This window comes from Strix uralensis, chromosome 4 (assembly GCF_047716275.1).
Source record: "Strix uralensis isolate ZFMK-TIS-50842 chromosome 4, bStrUra1, whole genome shotgun sequence".
Taxonomy (NCBI): Eukaryota; Metazoa; Chordata; class Aves; order Strigiformes; family Strigidae; genus Strix; species Strix uralensis.
Window position 1 is genome coordinate 113,811,707 of NC_133975.1, and position 18,499 is coordinate 113,830,205.

An 18,499-nucleotide genomic window follows, 5' to 3' on the forward strand; every position below is an offset into this window, starting at 1 on the left:
CTCACTGTCCTACTCCGTCTGTTAAGTGTTGTTGTTAGTGTCTGAATTAAATTGATGTTCTTTTTCTTCCCCTAACAAGTCTGTCTTTTGCCCTTGATCGTAATGGGTGAGTCATCCCTCCTTGTCCTTGAGCCTTTTGCTTTATTTTCACCTTCCCAGTCCTGAGGGGGAAGGGGTGAGCGAGCGGCTGCGTGGTGCTCAGTTGCCCTCTGAACTCAAACCACGACAATACTCTACCATTTTCCAAGTTACCATACAAATGTTATCACTACTTTCTAACCGTAACTTGTTCAGAGAACTGCTGTTGTAAAATGAGATCTAACTGGTGGTATGCTACATCCCAGTCATAGGCCACTGAAATTTCCTAGTCTAAGTCCCAGCCTAGCCAGAGGTGGTCTGGCCCCAAATTCCACCCACAGAAAAGGTTTGACACTGACTGCTGCCAGACTTGTCTCTGAATCTGCAATGATCATGTCTAGGTCTTCCCAGCTACATGATAGGCCCTTACAAGATGCTCTCACTGTGCCACCAAGCATCCAGAAACCCTGGACAGAGGCAAACAACCCCCATGCTCTGAGCAGACTATAGCTCCTGGTGGGGAAAGGAAAACACTGGAGGAATCCTAGATGTACAGCACTCCTGTAAAGAAGAAAGCCACTGAACCAGAACTTGCCATTTCTGTTGCTGTATCTAGTCTACGTTTTCCTTCACCCAACTGAAACCCCAGGGCAGCACAGACAGTTTTCCATTTCTAAGTTGGTCCCATATGTGTGTTTGTGGAGGGGAAAGGGACACATATCTGGACAAAAGCACCTGTGCTGATACCTACAGAACGGCCAGTCACAGAAAATGCTTTTCCTAAAAAAGCTGAGATCAGATACGGACAATTTAAAGTAAGTAGATTCCAGTGTTCAAACCACAAAGTCACAGCCACATCACCTGCAGGACCAACCTGAAAAGAAGCTAAGAACATATCTGAAGCCATTTAAGCAGCATCCTTAGAGCAACACTACCTGCAGATTACCTCAGCACTGAACTGTCTGGGCAAGGACCATCCAACTCCTCACCTGCTCCATGCATTGGGTAGCCTCCCTGTTCTTTCCTGCTCTACACCAGTTATCGAGGTAGCCAGGCCAACACCGCAGGGACTTGCAGCAGAAGCAGTTACTTCTCTCTTCAGTGTGTATTGCAAAGTGCTGTTTCACTGCCATGGCTCACACAGCAGCTGACACTGAAGGTAAAACAGGCAGCTACAGACAGATGTATCCTCTCCTCTGCCCAAGGTTAGCACCACAGTAGGACTTGCCTTGCAGCACTCACCCACACTCTCCAGTTGTCAAGGAAAGTAAACAAAGCAAGCAAGCAAAGTTATCTGTTAAACAAAGCAAGCAAAGTTATCGGTAAAGATACCAAAGACACCTATGCAGATCTAAGTCACTGAGTTTAAACATGGTAGGAATTTAACTTATCTTTGTGTACTTTGCAATGTGATCTACCATTAGTGAAACCTGTCTACCACAATTCAGTTTTCTTCCTTCTCAACTTTAGAGGCCAAAGGTAGCTCAGACTTTTTGGTCACAGGGACTATAACAGCCAGCAGTCACATTTCCTTACTACTGGCTCTAACATCAACAGGACCACACTTCAGGCACTTAATAAATTACAGATTTTGCCACTGTCTTACACACTGAACTAGAAAAATAGGAATAAAACCACTATATACATACTGCACAGCTAATGCATAGCACCCTATATACAAATGTCCTACACAGAACACAGTGCTAAAGATGTCACACCAGAGTGACCATTTCTGTATGAATCACTGCAAAAGGCTGTCTCTCACTGGGATTTTTTATTGAATGCATGGTGTTAAGGCCATTTTAAAATCCTCTCACAAACATGAGCCCTTACCAGCACCCTCAGGACCCCAGCAGCCCCACTAGGGTTTTAACCACTTTCCCAAACAAAGGCAAGCTCTGTTGTTCAAATTACTCCCTTAGGGACACACTGCACAACCCCTCTGACTTAATTTTACTTCTTCAATAATACCACCACAAACACACTGAATGCTAACAATAAATAAATTATTCAAATATTCAGTCTCTACGGAAGCACCACATGAATCATCTTCCTGAAAAGAAACTCCCGAAGAGACTGTCAGGTACCCTTCATGGGCGGGAGGGGGGGAATCTGGGGGGAAAAAAAAAAAAGCTGATTTAAATAATAATGCCAGGTGAATGAAAAGCGATTTATTATAACAAGGAGCGATAGCAGCTTTGCTGTTAATTCACTAGGTTGACCAAAGACAAGTCACCAGCAAACACAGAGCATGACTGTTACCACAGTTTCAAAAAGGGTGGAACGGGAGCTCAGAGAAGCAAAATTTGAAGAGAAAACATGGTGAAGTCAAAAGGTTTGGTGCTCTTCTGATGAAGGCAACTAAATAGGAACACAATTGGACACTCAAAACCCCAGTTCTCCACACAAAACAGTCATTTATGGAGTTAAACAGTCAATTTCCAAGTGTGTCTTTCAAAGTAAGTAGCTTAATCAAAACTTAAATGGGAAAAAAAACCCCAAAACCTGAAACACAATCCCCTGCAAAATCTAATGAACAGCACCGTTGCTTTGTACAGTTAGGTTCCCCCTGTTTAAGGTTCTCCCATTAGTGGACTACTAGAATATGATACAGGGCCAATATTTTGTAGACCTGGGCAGAGAGAAGCACTATTATTATACTCATTTCACAGAGCAAAAACCCAAGGAATTATAATCCCAAAGCAAAAACAGTATTTAGATTCTTGGGGAATGTGAGATGTCAAATACGCACTAGGCAACTAATGTTTAGTTGGATTTGGGCATAAGGGTCTTGCGCAAGGTTGTGCTATAGATCACAGCACCTAAGTCTACCCATCCTAAGGCTGGACTGTCTGCCTCCCTTTTGGCCTTTCTTCTTATGGTCATCACTACATTTAAGTACTACATAATATTAAAATATCTGTAATATATATGCTACCTTGCCATGTTGGGCTTTGTTTGCACCTGCAGGTAGTAGAAGAAAACAGAGCATGTCTCTAAGTTAAATGCACGCAAAACTTACCGAATCCTCTTATCTTTCAGCTCTCCCCTGCTCCTCCTTTCCTCATCCCCGTTACCTCACCCCCCTACCACCAGCAGGTACGGATACCTTGTGTTCCAGGATGGGCTGCATCTCTCCCCCACACAATCAGGACTTGCACCTGTTCTTCTCGTGCAGTGGAAAGAGCAGATGAACTGAATTTCCACCAGAAGCAGCCCACTGTGCCTGCAGGGGCGCTCAGGATTTGCTGGCAGGTGCTGACAAATGCATCCCAATTTTTTACATTATCAGAGAGAAAATGTGTGTGGCTGCATGCACACAGGCATCTTATCTTTGTGAATTTCTTGTCAACTTCCATCTTGAAGATAACGAGAACAACTCCTCCCAAACCTCTCCAGAGAAAAGACTGAGTAGCTGGTATGGGCAATACTTGTCCAAAGAAACCGGTCCCTGCTGTTGTTATATTTTTATCCTAATGTCACTATTAACATAAAAACACAGGCTGGACGTCTTCATTTATAAGAGCTAATGGTTCTAATTTAGCCTTCTCAAGGGAAACCAGCAAAACAGTTGCACCCTTTCTGTCTCCTCCCAGCTGGCTTATTTCCACCTCAGCAAGTGCTTCTATTAATAGCTAACACTTGGAAATGTGAAGTCTCAAATCTGCTTTCTCATTTCTTACAGCTACTCAATGGACAATGGATTAAGCAGCCTGTTTGATCATTTCAAGGATTCTCAAGCTTATTAGAGATGAAAAAGATCTCTGTACAAATGTGTGCATGTGTTCATAAATTAGCTGGTTCCCCATCTTTTTATGTAGGACTTCTCAGGTCTGGTCTGTCCACATTTCGTACAAAATAAACTTTCTGAATTAGGGATGCGATTTTCTTGCTCTCTCAAGTAAATCAACATTCTCAACCAAGAATAAAGTGATCCGTGTGCTTTGGCAATCTTCTGAAAGTTTCACGTTATGGTCAGATATCAGATTTCAGTGCACTAAAATGTGGAAGACACCATCTTAGATTGAGGACATCAAGGGTTAATGCAGCAGCAGTACTCAAGAGTTTCCATTTCCACTCTGCAACAAACTGCAGAGTCACTGTCTCATGCTGGTTTTGGTGATACCTGACCGTGTGAAGACAGTGTCTTCCAACTCTTCCCTGCCACAGCTCCTCACAGGCAGTGCCAGCTACAGCCATGGCAGCTAGGCCGAGGCAAATAACACATGGGCTGCTGGAAGTATCAGTCAGAGATTAAGGTGTCTCATACAGTGCTTTCCCAGAGGAGAAGAGGCCAAGCCATCCCCATGTAAGCATCCTATCACTTGCTCTGTTCTGGAACATAAGCATGCCTGTTCCCTGCAGCCAATGGCAGAGATAGAAGAAAGCAACTTGTGAGGTCTGGAGAAGACAATCCCTTTTTTCTCAGGTTCCTTCAGCCAAGAGGGACCAGAGGCCACATGCAACTCCTCACTTCTCCCCTCCTGTGTTCTGCAAATGGGAAGGGATTTTTACCAATCTTTTTTGCTATCCTAATTAGAAGAAAATCGTGGCTTCAAAGGAAAGCCATGCAGTCTGAATTCAGTTAACTGACTGCTGCAGTCCTGTTTGCAGGTATAAGTCTGGGTCTGGCACTGATCGTCAGAAGAGGAAGCGGAGGACCTTGCTCACACAAGAAAGCAGGACAGCATGGCAGGGATCATGGCTGTACCTCCAGTTGGTCAGGAACTGCTGGAAGCAGCAATCCAAGATGGACCATCTAGTCACAGTGATGAGAGCCGTCTCTGTCTTCAGCTCCAACAGCAATAGGGACTGGATGACTCAGGTTCACCTTCCTTCCCTGGATGATGAAGAATCACTAACTGTGCTACCACGACGGCCTGCTTCTGCCAGGCTTTGACTAGAAACTCATGAAGCTTACCCAAGAATGGCATTAAGCCTGGCAGATGTGTACTTGCTGTAAACCAGAGGGGAGGCTTTGCTTTTATGTCAGCTGCTGCCCAGTCACGGGGCTCTCGCATCTTCTGGGGCAACTCCTGCAGCTCTTGAACTCATTTCAATCCTCACTGCAGCAGCAACAGCAGATACAGATCACTGTTTTCACTGTATGGCATACTGTTTCTGTGCCAGCTGTAATTATACCCACAAGCACCTTCTACATAAACTTCCTTGCAACTCAGGACAGAACAAATTCGATACAAGAAGACATGGTAATATGTTGTATTTAGTTTATTGAAGTGTGAGGGCAAATAAGACAGAGTGGTAAGCTCAGTAATTTTTTTTCCTCAAAATATCTTTAAGAAACAAAACCAAACCCCTCCACAGTCCAGTTACATCTTACAGGTGGCACTCAGCAGTTGGAATTTACATGACTGCTGCTAAAGTTAATTTGAAGGTGTATTTTTAATTTATTCAGGGAGGACGTTAGATATACTGAGAGCAAGAAGTCTTATTATTACCACTGATTTGGGAGCAGCTGCATCCTCAAGTCTATAACATGAGCTTAATACCCAAGACCAGAGCAGAAGGAACAAAACTGACCTTATCTGAATACAAGGCATCAGTTTCAAGATTTTGAAGTTAATGTGATTATGTCCCCACCTATTTCACCCAGCACAAGTTCCTGAAGAGTTTCAATATGTCTAAATCTTTTCCACTGTAAAGACTTTTTCCTGTCATACATTTTATTAAATAAAAATGGACGTGTTATGACAGCTGAGAACAGAAAAAATAGTGGGAACAAAGGCTTTCCATACAGCAGGTTTAAAAAATTAAGCCATGATTGGAAACAAAAACACAGCATGTACAATAACAAGTTACAAAAACCAATAGAAAAAGCAAAGCAGTAAGAGCAAAAACCTGTTTTATCTGGGAATCTCCATGGACATACAATCAAGTTTTGAGAGAAGGTATCAGAGTCTGGTAAGGCTGAAGGTCCTACCTATATTAAGCTCTGCATGGGACTTCATGAGAAGACCAAAGACCGCAAGGATATAAGGAGCAATCCTCACCTAGTAGAAGGTGCTCAACATTTCAAAAAGCACCTGAGCAGGTGACTTCACACAAAAAGTAAAGTTATTGTTCATTTGTTTTGATTAGAGAGAATGCTAGGAACAACAGTACCATGATCCTCAAAAGATGAAACTGCTGTAGCCATCTCCTATCTAATGAAATCATAGGCAAAAGGAAAATGGCATATAAACATTTTGTTCAAAATTCTTCAACAAAGTACAAGCATAGACAGACAGAAAGGAACAGAGAATTAAAGCTGCTCATGTCAAAGACATTAAGGACACAGAATAGCTATAATGAATTTTAGCTTCCCTTTCTCTTCCTTTGCTATTTTGCGGTACACAGATAACTGGTTTCTCAGTCACTTTCTCTGGACAGATATGTTAAATGCTTTACAATGGTTAAGATTACTCTGCCAAATAGTTCAGGTATAAAATGAATGGAAAGCAGGGGCGTCTACAAGTCTTTCTTGGCTAAAAAAAGTACTACTTGCATTGTGGAATTTTTTTCTCTTCATTCCCCAGACCAGAAAAAGAACATTTTCCTTAACAACTCAGAAGAAATGAGGTGTGACAAGTGTGCATGAATATCACATTTACTAAAATTTCAGAATTATTCTGTATTATTGTCTATAACACATGCTGAACATTCTTTTCAAATGTAGCAAAACGTTTATCAAGTAAAAATAATTTAAGATCCCTTTGTTATCTAAACTTCTGCCAATCAAAAGGCAGTACTATAACTTGAAACCGATAATTGAGCCAATTCTTCATTCTCCTGTTTGCATTAAACTGGATATAAGCACTGGAAAAAGAGACTAAAGATGGTCATGTAAGCTAGGACTCAACCAACCTCTCCACCCCCTCATCTCACACCTCCCTGAACCTGCTAACATTCCTCTACATGGGTCTTCTGAAAAAAGACAGTCAGAAGCAGCAAATAGGTGGATGCACTATTTCCATACAACCTGCTGAAGCCTGTATGTGAAAAGAGCTCATTGTAGGGAAAAATGAAAGACAGAAAAAAGAAAGGCCTGGTTGAGTTATCTTCTTGTTTTAGAATTAAAACCAGAAAGTGTTAAAAGATTACTTTAGTGAGGTTTTTCTCCACACTCTCTCATCCTTCCAACCTCAGTCGTATCATGCATATTAGAGTTCAAATTGGCTGGGTTTTCCACTTGAAATGGCAATGCAGAATGCCAACTCTGTTAAAGGTCTGTTAGGCTTTGTTGCTTGAAAAGGCAGTCATCTCACTCTTTTTCTCTATTCCTTTAATATGCTGAAATGTTTTGGGCTTTTATGATTTTTTTTCACCAATTTGTAAGGCAGAAGAAGGCAGAGGAGAAGAGGGTGGAGAACAGCATACTCTATTGGGAAAAGCTTTAAGCAACAACTGAGATAGGAAGGACTACAAAATAGTTGTTCTTAATTCCTAGATATCTTGTATCATAAGCAGAGGTAAAACATTTGTGCCACACAGACTTGACAGAGTAGTTTACATTTTACAAACTCAAATCGCGAAGACTGTATATGTGCAGGTACACATTTAAAACTGGAATTGCTGAGCAACTGAAAATGAATGAAGCATATCCATTCACAATAGTTTCTTTTTTTCCTTAAAAAAAAATAATTTAAAATCTAGTTCTTTTCATTAGGAAGGACTGCAAAGGTAGTAGATCTATCCTATCAAGACTAAAGCCAAAAGCTGCCAAACTCTACAATTTATACCATCTTCTAGTGTTAAGAAATAATCTGAATGTTTTAATGTATTTAAAATTTGTTTGAACAAATCTCAGCATAGATATTAGATAACAGAATGATGCAAATTCTTACATATGTGCAAGGAATCAGTTGAAAAATATTACTGGGTAAACTACAGATGCTGGATTACTTTGGTGTGGGGAAGGTGAGCAGTACTGGCTCGTGAGCCTAGTTGTGAGTAAGGCTCCATCCTAGGTGATTTGGATAAATGTTCTGGTAAACATTATACAGCATTTTCTGCCAGAAAGAAGGTCAGAAGACTCTTGGCACCATGAAAATGAAGACAAAACTGAGACACTTCACAGGCAAATACTTGCAAAGACCATAAAATCATTCTACATGGTGTAAGTTACTTTTGCACCATAGACAAACGCATGCAGTCTGGGGAAACAGCCTTCTGTGTAACCAAGACCCTGCCATTAAGGGCAATGGTAGTTCTATGCACTCAATGGCAGAAATATAAACATAGTTAGCAGTGAATAATGATTTTAAAAAGTCTGGTAAGACAGACTGAAAATCTCCACCTATCAGAACTGCAGTCATATACCTTCTGTTTATATTGTCCATCCAATGGAAGTAAGATGTTTCACATTCCTCTATGAACCATTAACACGGTAGGCTCCTTGAGACAAATACTCTGCCACTGTTTTCCCTACTACAGCACCACTACCTACCTTTGGGTACATTTTGCTATTAGCACAATTAGGAAGTAAAAGAAAGGATCTCTCTCAAACAACCACCTTGCTTCATCCGCAGAGCTAAAAGCAGTGTTCCTTGAACATTTCCTTCTGGGCACTCTTTATTCACACAAAGGAAAAAAAACAACAACCCACCCTTTGCCCTATTTTACAGTAAGCAAATTAATAATCTGAGGAAAGAAAAAAGGCAGCAACTTTCATAGACTACACTCACTGTATGTAGTAAATCGTCATTTTCAAGGCATCAGATGAGCAATAAAGGAGACAGGTTAAAGGAAACAAAAAACATTTGGTTACTTCTTGCCCAGTGAAAACTACAAAAGCTGTGCAATTTGCAAGGGGTATTTGTTAAGTAGAACAGTTACACCAAGATGTAGTATTGACCACCTACCTTGTAGAAGGGCTCCATTTCTTTTGAAGAAGGTGCTTCCTGGCCAAATGGGTGGACCTGATGTGCTAAAGGCAATAAGAAATAAGTGTAAAGAAAATCTCATTTACATTAAACAATTATAAGTTACCATTTGCATTAATTCCATTTTGTTTTTAAAAGCTGATGTAACATCACGGCATTTTTGCCTTCAAGCAAGGGTCTAAAATTTCCCATTAAAAATAGGTTAATTTGATTCAAGATTCACATTCTCTTCACAAGGAAAAACCTCCTCTGCAAAGCACACGCCCACACTCAGAGGAAGAGAGAAAAAAGCAATTTGGAATAAATAATTAAAAAAAAAAACAAATCAATGTCAAAAATATTCACTGAATTCTCAGTACAGCAACATATACGCCTTTCCCCAAAGCCATCTGCTAAAACACCAAATGCTTTATGGCTTTTACTCAGCCATAACAACACGCTACCCCAGCTAACACATCAACCTGGAAAAGCCTTGGCCAGACACTGGGCAGTTTCTGTGCTTCCACCAGAGCACTTCACCCACCAAACCCCCTCATATGCAGAGGTCACCTTGCCGCATCAGCAAACACACAGTCAACGAGCTCTCCCGTGAGCACCAGCACTAATGAAGCTTGGCCTCTGCCACGTACACGTGCTTTGTGACCATGACGGTTTGCGTGAGACTCCCGGCAGGGTGGTGGCCACAGCAGACCCTGGGGCACCTGCCATGTGCAAGCACCTGCTGGCCTTGAATCCCTTCCCCAAACTTGGGGCCACCGCCTCCTGCTTCGCCTCCTGCTCGCACAGAGGCTGCCTGATGGAAATGGCCCCTGAGAGGCCTCTCCTGTGACAAGTGTGGCTGAAGGCGAAGAACAGGTCCAAATGCAGGAAAGGGAAGAGGAGGAAATATGGGTATGATCCTCTAAACCTTGTTTCCTTCGGTGCCCCAGAGCAGCCCCACGGTGCTGTGGGCAATAGGGCTGTGGAGCACCCACTCCAACAACCTGCAGCGCTGGCCAGTCAGAGGAGAGGAGGCTGTGAGGAAGTGCCTCATGGCTGCCCACACCCCTCTTCTCCTGCAAAGGCAGGGGAGCACCGCTGCCTGGGCACCACCACACCAGAACAGCTCTCCTTCCTATGGCAGCTGCCCACAGCTGTGTCTGTCAGCAGAAGGACCAAACTTCCTGGACATAAAAGGCAACCTTGCTCTTTTCTTAACAGCGCAGATGACTGCGGGCCAAGCGCACCCCTCCTTCCAGTACCGCACAGCTCACCCTGCCCAGGCAAATCCCCAGGCGGTGCTGCCCAGAGCAAGAGTGCCACCGCCGCTGTGTGCCACTCGTGCTGTGGGGAGCCCTTGGTGGGAGAGACACTACCTCCAGGAGTTCACTGATCGCATCCTAGGGCTCGGGCACAGCAAGTGTTTTTTAAATGCACAGTACCTAGGAGAAATAACTGAAAACATGGAAAAGATTTGTTGCAGAACTGTCAAGACAGGTGAAAGTGACAGATTGCCAGGGGGTCATTCCTGTAGTCATGAAACAGGTCTCAAAGTCCTCTAAAGTTTGAAGACAATCAGGTATTTTAATATACTATGCCTTTATTGGAATTAGTATCATGAAACTATGTTATCAATATATAAGTAATTGCCCTATACCCAAATTTGAGCACAAATTAAAGGCAAGGGACTAAGTATCCTTCAGTAAGATTACTGTAATGCACTCTGCCTTTTAAGGTAATCCACCTTCCTCTTTGGATGCAAACTGTGAACCAAGCCCCACACACCATTTCTGTTCAAAGTTACTTTTGTCTCTTCTTGAGTTGACTACCACTACACAAAATGCAATGAAATGGAAAACAGATGTTGTCTATTACATTGACAGCATTAGCAAAGTTCTGATAAAATGCCATATATAAAAAAACCACACTGCTTTCACAATTATTCTGCAGAGACCCTTGTGCTAACGTATAAAAACTTCACTGTGTTAAAATACGGACTGTAAAAGGATCCAAAGCAATTACATGAGTAATAAAAGCCTTCAATACCCATGAACAAAAAGCAGAGTTGAGAGAGAGCACGCGCAAAATGACCAAAAAGAAGTTAAGCAGGTCTACATTCACAAGTGCTGGAGTGCGCTGGGGCATGCACTCGTCTGAATACACACGCTCACTTCATAGGGCTTAATGTAACCGATTGTTTGCATTCCTTATAGTAAGCGCCAGCTCTTCAAGTGTGGCTCCTCAACTCACATGAAGGTCAAGAGCTGTTGAGGGCATTCACACTCCTGTAGGATAGGCTCACAGTTTTATAGCTCATCCAAGTCCAGAATAATCTCTGGGACAGGACCCATCAAGCTACAAGTGGAAAGCCACAGCGTAGTCTTCATACTGTACAAATCTGCCACAAAAATCACATGGCAACTATATGCCCTTCAAAAGGCCAAGAAAAAAAGGGTGACATTCTGAAATTAAGCCATAGAAAAAATTTACTTCCAGGCTGGCGTATGCTTGTATGTGGGTCGAAGAGGGTTAAAGAAAGATGAGGGAAAAGTGTATATATTTGAATAGACAAAATGTCTCCACTAGAGAAACAAAGCCATAGTGATTTATCTTATTTTCCAACTTGAAAAAAGGCCCAAGGCTCTCATAAAAAACTCCATCTGATTCAGCACAAACCCACATGAACTGAAAAAATTAACTGTGCCTTCCCAGGGAAGGAAGCTAAAGAATTCAAGCATGTAAATAATGTACCGCAGTGAACGGTCAAGCCTTTCCAACAACAAACTTCTGTGTTTGCAGGGCTCTGCTGAAGTTTAGCTATGTCTGGTCTGTGTTGGATAAATTCTCTTTCTGTTCCCAAACTTTTGCATGCGAAGTCTCAGATGGTATTAATTATTAAAACATATTTCAAGTTGAGAAATGACAGGGTTAAACTCTCAACTTAAAGTGTTCAAAAGCTGCTTCCTCCCTGTTCCACATTAAGAAACCATTTGAAGAAGTTCATTCTTCTAAAGACCACCTATAATAAAAAAACATTTGGTCCATCCCAGGTGTTTTTTCAAATGAATTGTTTCTTCAGTGTAATCTGTAAGCCGGTGGAGAGGAGTGGCTGGTTCTCCTATAGAAGTAACAGCATATTCTGTCTTCTGGCAAAATAAAAATGCAGAATCTGGTTTTAGCATTTCCTTTTGTAATCAATATCTGCTGTAAGATTAGTATTTATGCAATTAGCATTATTGATTCTTCCCCAAACTTACCAACTGGACACACTGACTAAAGTAATATTTCATTTCTAATAAATCCCCACACAGCTACTAGAATAGAAGAAAAGTCGTAACTAGTTTGAACTCTTACATCAGTGTGAAGAAACTTGTGGCCTAATATATTTGTTATGCACAGGTTTGGACTGAATTAACTCCCAGCAGATGAGCACAGGGCACTTGGGGGTGGTGGGGAGATGGACTTGGATCAATCATAAAGAGCTGAGATTTCAAATGAACATCTTGAAAGAACACAAATTCGTATAGTTTATGGCTAAGGTGACATGTGAAACACCAACAGTTACCTGTCAAGGACTGTTAGTTTGATCTGCAGAAAATACTATTGGTTCAAGCATACCCTCAGCCAAAGGGATATCCAGGTTGCAACAGTATTTGTAGCAAACGCATAAAACAGGATCTGGGGGTGCAAGATCATGTCTGTCCAGTGCAGGACCCACCTCTCGCTGAAGCACAGTCATTGTCACTGCAGCATACGTGCACCACCACAAGGAGCAAATGAAGTATTCACATGCCTGCTGAAAACCAGCAGCTGAGAGAACTAACAGCTAACTGTTTAACCCATGAGCATCTGCTCATGTGAAATAAGATACCTGGAACTAGGAGCCACCCCTGATCAAACACAATCTTTCCTGGGGATTCACTATTGATTTTTGATTGATGAGTGGGACTCGATTTCCGCTCAAGGCATGTGATGAACTGTTTTTCCTCTGATGACACAACCAGTAGGAAACTTCATCACGCCACAGGGCCCTGGGCACGGGAAGCCACCTGACTGAGGGCTAGCAGGGATTTTTCTGAGGGAAAGCTTTTCCATAGGAAAATGCTGCTTTGCTGAAATCTAAAACATTCCATGGGAATGTGTTGATTTGGACACCACTTGTGCTGGAAACCAGGCCAACGTGAGGGCTGGCTGGCCAGCCAGCAAGGGTTCGTGGCAGCTAGCCAGCACAACCAGGAGCTCTCAGGGCACACAGAGCAACAATGCATGTGAGCCTCCCCGATTAATTATTCCTACCAAAACGTATGCCACGCATTTATAAAAATCTTTAAAAGGTGCATAGGCTTCAAGAGACTTAAAATAGGAAATACAAATCCTTTGTTTTCTGGAATTCACATTAGAGGAAGGAGACTGCAGTTCTTAAAGCCAAGCACTAAAAAAAAGACAGGGTATGAATTCTCTCTTGCAGTTGCAGTATTTCACAACTATGCCAAAAACTCTCACAGGCCTCTTTGTCAGAGAGGCCTGATTAATAGATTTTAAAAACCCAAACAACTAAAAATTCAAAACAAATTCAATTGTGTGGGGCTACACACCACAATTAATAGATGATGAAAACACAGAAGAAAGGCAATAAATATAGGCCAGTGACTGTGTTACCAAACATGTCCAGAGGGTGATGGTAAGCTGGAGGACACAGAAAGGGGGGAAAACAAACAAACAAGCCAACACCTCCCCCACCACCACCCCCCAACCACACACTTCAAAGCCCCCCAAAGCTGAGAGCTATTAGCCCAAAGAAGGAAGGCTCAGCAGGGAGGCAGGGAAGATGCTCCACACACACCTCAGTCCACCAAGGCCAAGAGGCGGTGGGCTCAGCTGCTGGGGCACAGCTGGTGCCAAAGCACGCCCTGGCTCTCAGGAAAGCTTGGAGTATAGGGCAAGACAGTTCAGTAAGGGGTAGAAAGATGAACCATGTCAGCTGTAAGCTAACAAGCTGTTGCACACAATATACCCAACACAGAGACTGTGGTAAGCAAACAGCTGCTAGACCACAAACAGGCTGCAGTGACACAGAGGATCCCTTCTCCAGCCCTTACCAGTGGCAAAAATGATGGGCACAAAGATGACTGACTGAAGTGCCTCTACATACAGCTCAGCCCACAGATCTTGCGAAAAGGTGTGGCAGGAAGAAATACAACTCCTCTCCTCCTGTCAAGCACAGTAATGCAGAACAAGTGGATGGGAGAGCACCCAATTCGCTGCAATCACCACCCTTTGCCCTGGGTTGACAGCAGTTATCAGCAATATAATTGAAAATACCCAGGAGCAGAAGCTGCAGCTGCCAGAAGGGAATGAAGGCATTGCTGTACCCTTGCCGTAAGTACTCCATTACCGACCCCACAGCGCAAAATACTTCACTGCTAGTCTCACCAACACCAACAAATAGTGAACTGAAGGAAATGTCAAGGACACCAAACGTAGAAACAACAAACCATTCTGTCAGAGTAACCAACAGAACATCTTGCAGGTAGCAACTCACCTCTGAAAGTTTCTGAAAAGCAACTAAACCACAACTACTCCTATGTTCAAGTTGCTGAGATTACAATAGCTGTAGGTGCCTTTATCAGGCTGAAGCCCATGAAACTGTACCTAGTGGCAGCAGGGAATGATGCTCTTGATAAGTACATTCAGCTCCCGATGCAAGCTGGACTCAGACTGCTACCATAAGGAATAGGTATGCATAACTAGCTAAGATGGAAGATTATAATTTTTACCATTCCTTGAGAAGTAAATTTAGGATGGGGTGGTAACTGAGAAAACAAGCTTAAGAAGTATACTTCTGTGGGAATAGAGCATCCCTTGATGCTGGAAGATGAATACTACTTCCTTAAGGCAGTGACCTTGTGTAAGGCATGACAAATATTCACGATTACGGCAACAAGCAGCCTTCTTGGCTCCCACACTGCTCAAATGTGGTCTGCAGAGTGGCTCTTGGATGGCATTGGTCCGAACTGCACTGCCACAAGCTTCCAGCGTGAACACAGGACACACGGAATCTCATTCTGGCTGAGGACTCCTCTAATGCTTGTCAGCTCTACACTGCTTGCGCTGGAGAGCTCTGATCTATGGCCTTATCAGCTCTGTTTTCTATACTCAACTTTAATGCCATTAGTGGACGGGGGCTAACGAGACTACTGCACTGCAAAGAGGGGTTAATGCTCTATACCTGGGTACATAACCATAGTTGTATTAAAGAATTTATCACTCCCATTATAAATTTTGAGCAATATAGAAGCATTTAGATACCGCTGCACCTCTAACACATGCGTTTTGTTAACAAGGAAAAAAAATTTATAATGCCTGCCAGCAGTTTGCTGGCAGTTAATATCACAATTAGCGATCACCTAGCAACAGGCAAGCAAGCTTCCTCTCCAATCAAAGGGAAAAAACCTCTACTAACCTGGGCTAATGACAATACATAGGAAAATATCTGGAAGGTACGTGTTAAGGTATTTCCTGATTTTAATGAAAACTGATTACTTTAGAGATTTTAAATATATAAACCCATTACTCCATTTTCTTGAATTTTCCATAACTGACAAAACATTATTCTTAAAGAGATTTATGAATTCACAATAGTAATTTTTAATTTATGAAGGCTGATCTAATATTCTGGTAATGCTTCTCTTTCCTCTGCAATTCCCTCTTTTATTGTCTCTTGGTATCTCTCACTTACTGCAACATGTGGGATCGAGACTTTAAGCTCCTAGATGGAGTCTTTCCTGGTTTCTCTAGGGTGTCTAACACATTTTCAAGTGAATAATAAAATTTTGATCTTTTGCGCACTCTAAATGAGTTTTCTATATGACAAAACTGCCAGAGGGATTACACCTAAATTTTTATTAAAGACAAAAGAAAAATTGCTCAGGAAAGCTATTCATGAATGAAATGCCTGAAAATAAAATTTAATGTTACTTTTTGAAGGATGGGGTGGAAAGTTGGCCAAATCTCTACATTCTCCAAACAGCCAAAGCCATTCTCCTACCATTGCCTCCACTTAAATAAGTAATTAAGCAAGACAACAGAGAGGGAGAGAAAAACAAAATTAGAATAAAAAAAGCTTCTCAAATTAGGGATAAAACCGGTAATTCCTACTTTCAAGAAAAACACGGTCATGTGTCTTTTGGAGCCCATCAACGACTCCTCTGTGGTGTTCAAAAGACCCCTCTCACTGCTGACATGATATACGAAGCCTTCTTGTCCCCTTGGTGAGACTCTGTAGCCCTTCAGCCAGAATTCTGATCTTTGCCAAGAGCTGAAGATATATTTATGGACAACAACAGAGGATTTGTTCTTTAAATAAATAAAAAGATCATAATTTCTAGAGTTATTGTTTTGAGAGATGGCTATTTGAGGTATGCCAGACATAGTGCAAATGCAAATTTCTCACTAATCTGTGTTTAAATATTTTAACACATTTATTGTGAACACACTGTAATTCTAGGCTGAATACTGAAATAGGAAGAAGTCCAGATATATCTGAAAATTCATGGTGAGACAACTGTCCCATGTTACTTTTAATTAAAAAAGATTTGTCTCCTTTGGGAATTGGGAGATGCCAGCTATCAGCCTCCAGTTCTAATCCTGCCTCTACCACTGAATCACACAGTGACTTCAGGCAAGTCATTTCATCCTTTCTGTCTCAGTTTTACTCTTCTACTTTTGTGTTACAAACAGAAAAAAGTTCTTACTGACATAGTCTACATATCTCTGGGAGGAATAAAGAATAGTCTTTTGAAGTGCGTATAGCTAAAGGAGGAACAACACAGCTCACTTCTACAGCATGGACTGTTATTTGTTCCTGCTTTCCTTATTTTGAAGTAAGGTAAAACACTGCAGGTTACTTCACATGCTGTAGTGCTGTGTTTCTCTTTATTTCACAACTGCTATTAAATGGTTCCTAGATTATCACTGGATGAAAAACTGGTGGTCATCAGGCTGGGGTAACTTCAGTTATTTAAACTTGCTCATGTGCTATGAAGCGTGCCTGTGACAGCTTCTCCCTGAAGCCCAGACGAATAATAAAATCCTGTTTATGGACAGCCATTGGCCTCTGAGACCACAGAGGACTGTGGGCTGTTTTGGGCCATAGCAACATCAAATGCTGACCTGGCCAGTGGGGAGAAGTTTGGTTCTTTGCTATTCTACAAAATCAGAAATGGAGCCCTCCAGTTTTCTGACAAAAGCCTCTGTTTGCTGCAAAACAAGTGAAAGAAGAGGTTCATTTCTGTTTTGGTTTTACTTGATTAGAATTGTGCTGGAAGGAAAAATGCCTTTAATCTCAGATTACAGAAAATAAATGAGTCCTAACAATTGCCTATATCTAGGCTTACCTTCTTTTCAACTTGATGTAAAGAGTCTGCTCTAATAGTTAATGCGACAGCACTGACAAGGGCCTGGAGAACTTTCACACTGACAACTGAGCAACTGAATCGCAGTGAAACTGCAGAGCTGCCACCCAGGCACAACACTGTAAAGCTCTACTAAAAGATGCATTTCTTCCAAATTGAAACTGATTAAATTTTTAAAAAGCTCAAGGTCACCCAATTGACTTCTGTTACTGTAGTCCTGAATCTTCCGTTTATTATTTTTGCAAAACTTCAATCAGCTTTGCTAGCAGACCCGCCTGTATTTCATAAATACTTTCTACATGAGGCTCCCACTCACATTTCTAACCACAGTTTAACCATGGCCTGTCAGTCAACTGGACTTGAGATTAACAATACACACATCTCTGCTAGAATGGCCTGTCACCCATTAGTGAGAATACGCCTCTTGTTAATTTTAAAGACACCAATGTACCTTGAACACGCACAAAGTTATAAACATGCATATGCTAAAGGGCAAATCTGATCTCCAATGAAACAGAAATAGATGGGAAAAAGGAAGGGGAGGCCTTTAAGTCCCCCCACAAATGCTTCATGTTGCTTGCTGAAAATCTTGTTTATCCGGTATGGTGCGATTCCCCATTTCACCAATTTAAGTACTACAGAAACTCAAAACTAAGCATGACCCACAGGCTGCTGCCAGTATGAACTCCCCCTCCATCACTTGCTCAAAGCCAAGGCGCTTACCAGCTGAAATTTTCCATACTTGAGTCTTTCTCATTAATCTTGAATGAATGTGGTTTAGATGATTCAGAACTAATCTGGCTTCTGGAATTACAGCAGCAGAGGACAAAACGAATGTTTAACCTCTCCCCTGGAACATTTAACCTCTCCCAGACGCCGAGGGTATTTTTCCCTGGGAAGCTTAATGTGCTTATAGGCTCTGCAGCACTGATGCAGAGCAGCGTGCAGAGATTTGCAGTCACTGGGCCACACACCAAAGTGCTGCATGTCAGGAAGTTACATAAAAGAAGAAAACATGATGATAGTAACAACAAAACAGAAGTACTCATGTATTTGCAAAGTCCCAATTAAATATTTTGATTATCAAAATGCTACCTCTTCATGCATATCTGCTACATGAGTCCTGCACTGAATGGTCACATTCTT

At 42.0% G+C, this 18,499-nt stretch overlaps 1 protein-coding gene across 13 annotated transcripts in view; it reads right to left on the reverse strand.

Annotated features, from left to right (window-relative positions):
• Positions 1-18,499, reverse strand: part of FOXN3 (forkhead box N3) — a 218,092-nt gene that overhangs the window by 69,626 nt on the left and 129,967 nt on the right. For all 13 annotated transcript variants that reach the window (XM_074868571.1, XM_074868577.1, XM_074868576.1 and 10 more), the window contains one exon: positions 8,940-9,004. In XM_074868571.1, the coding sequence (XP_074724672.1) occupies positions 8,940-9,004 (65 nt within the window). The remainder of the gene's footprint in view (positions 1-8,939; positions 9,005-18,499) is intronic.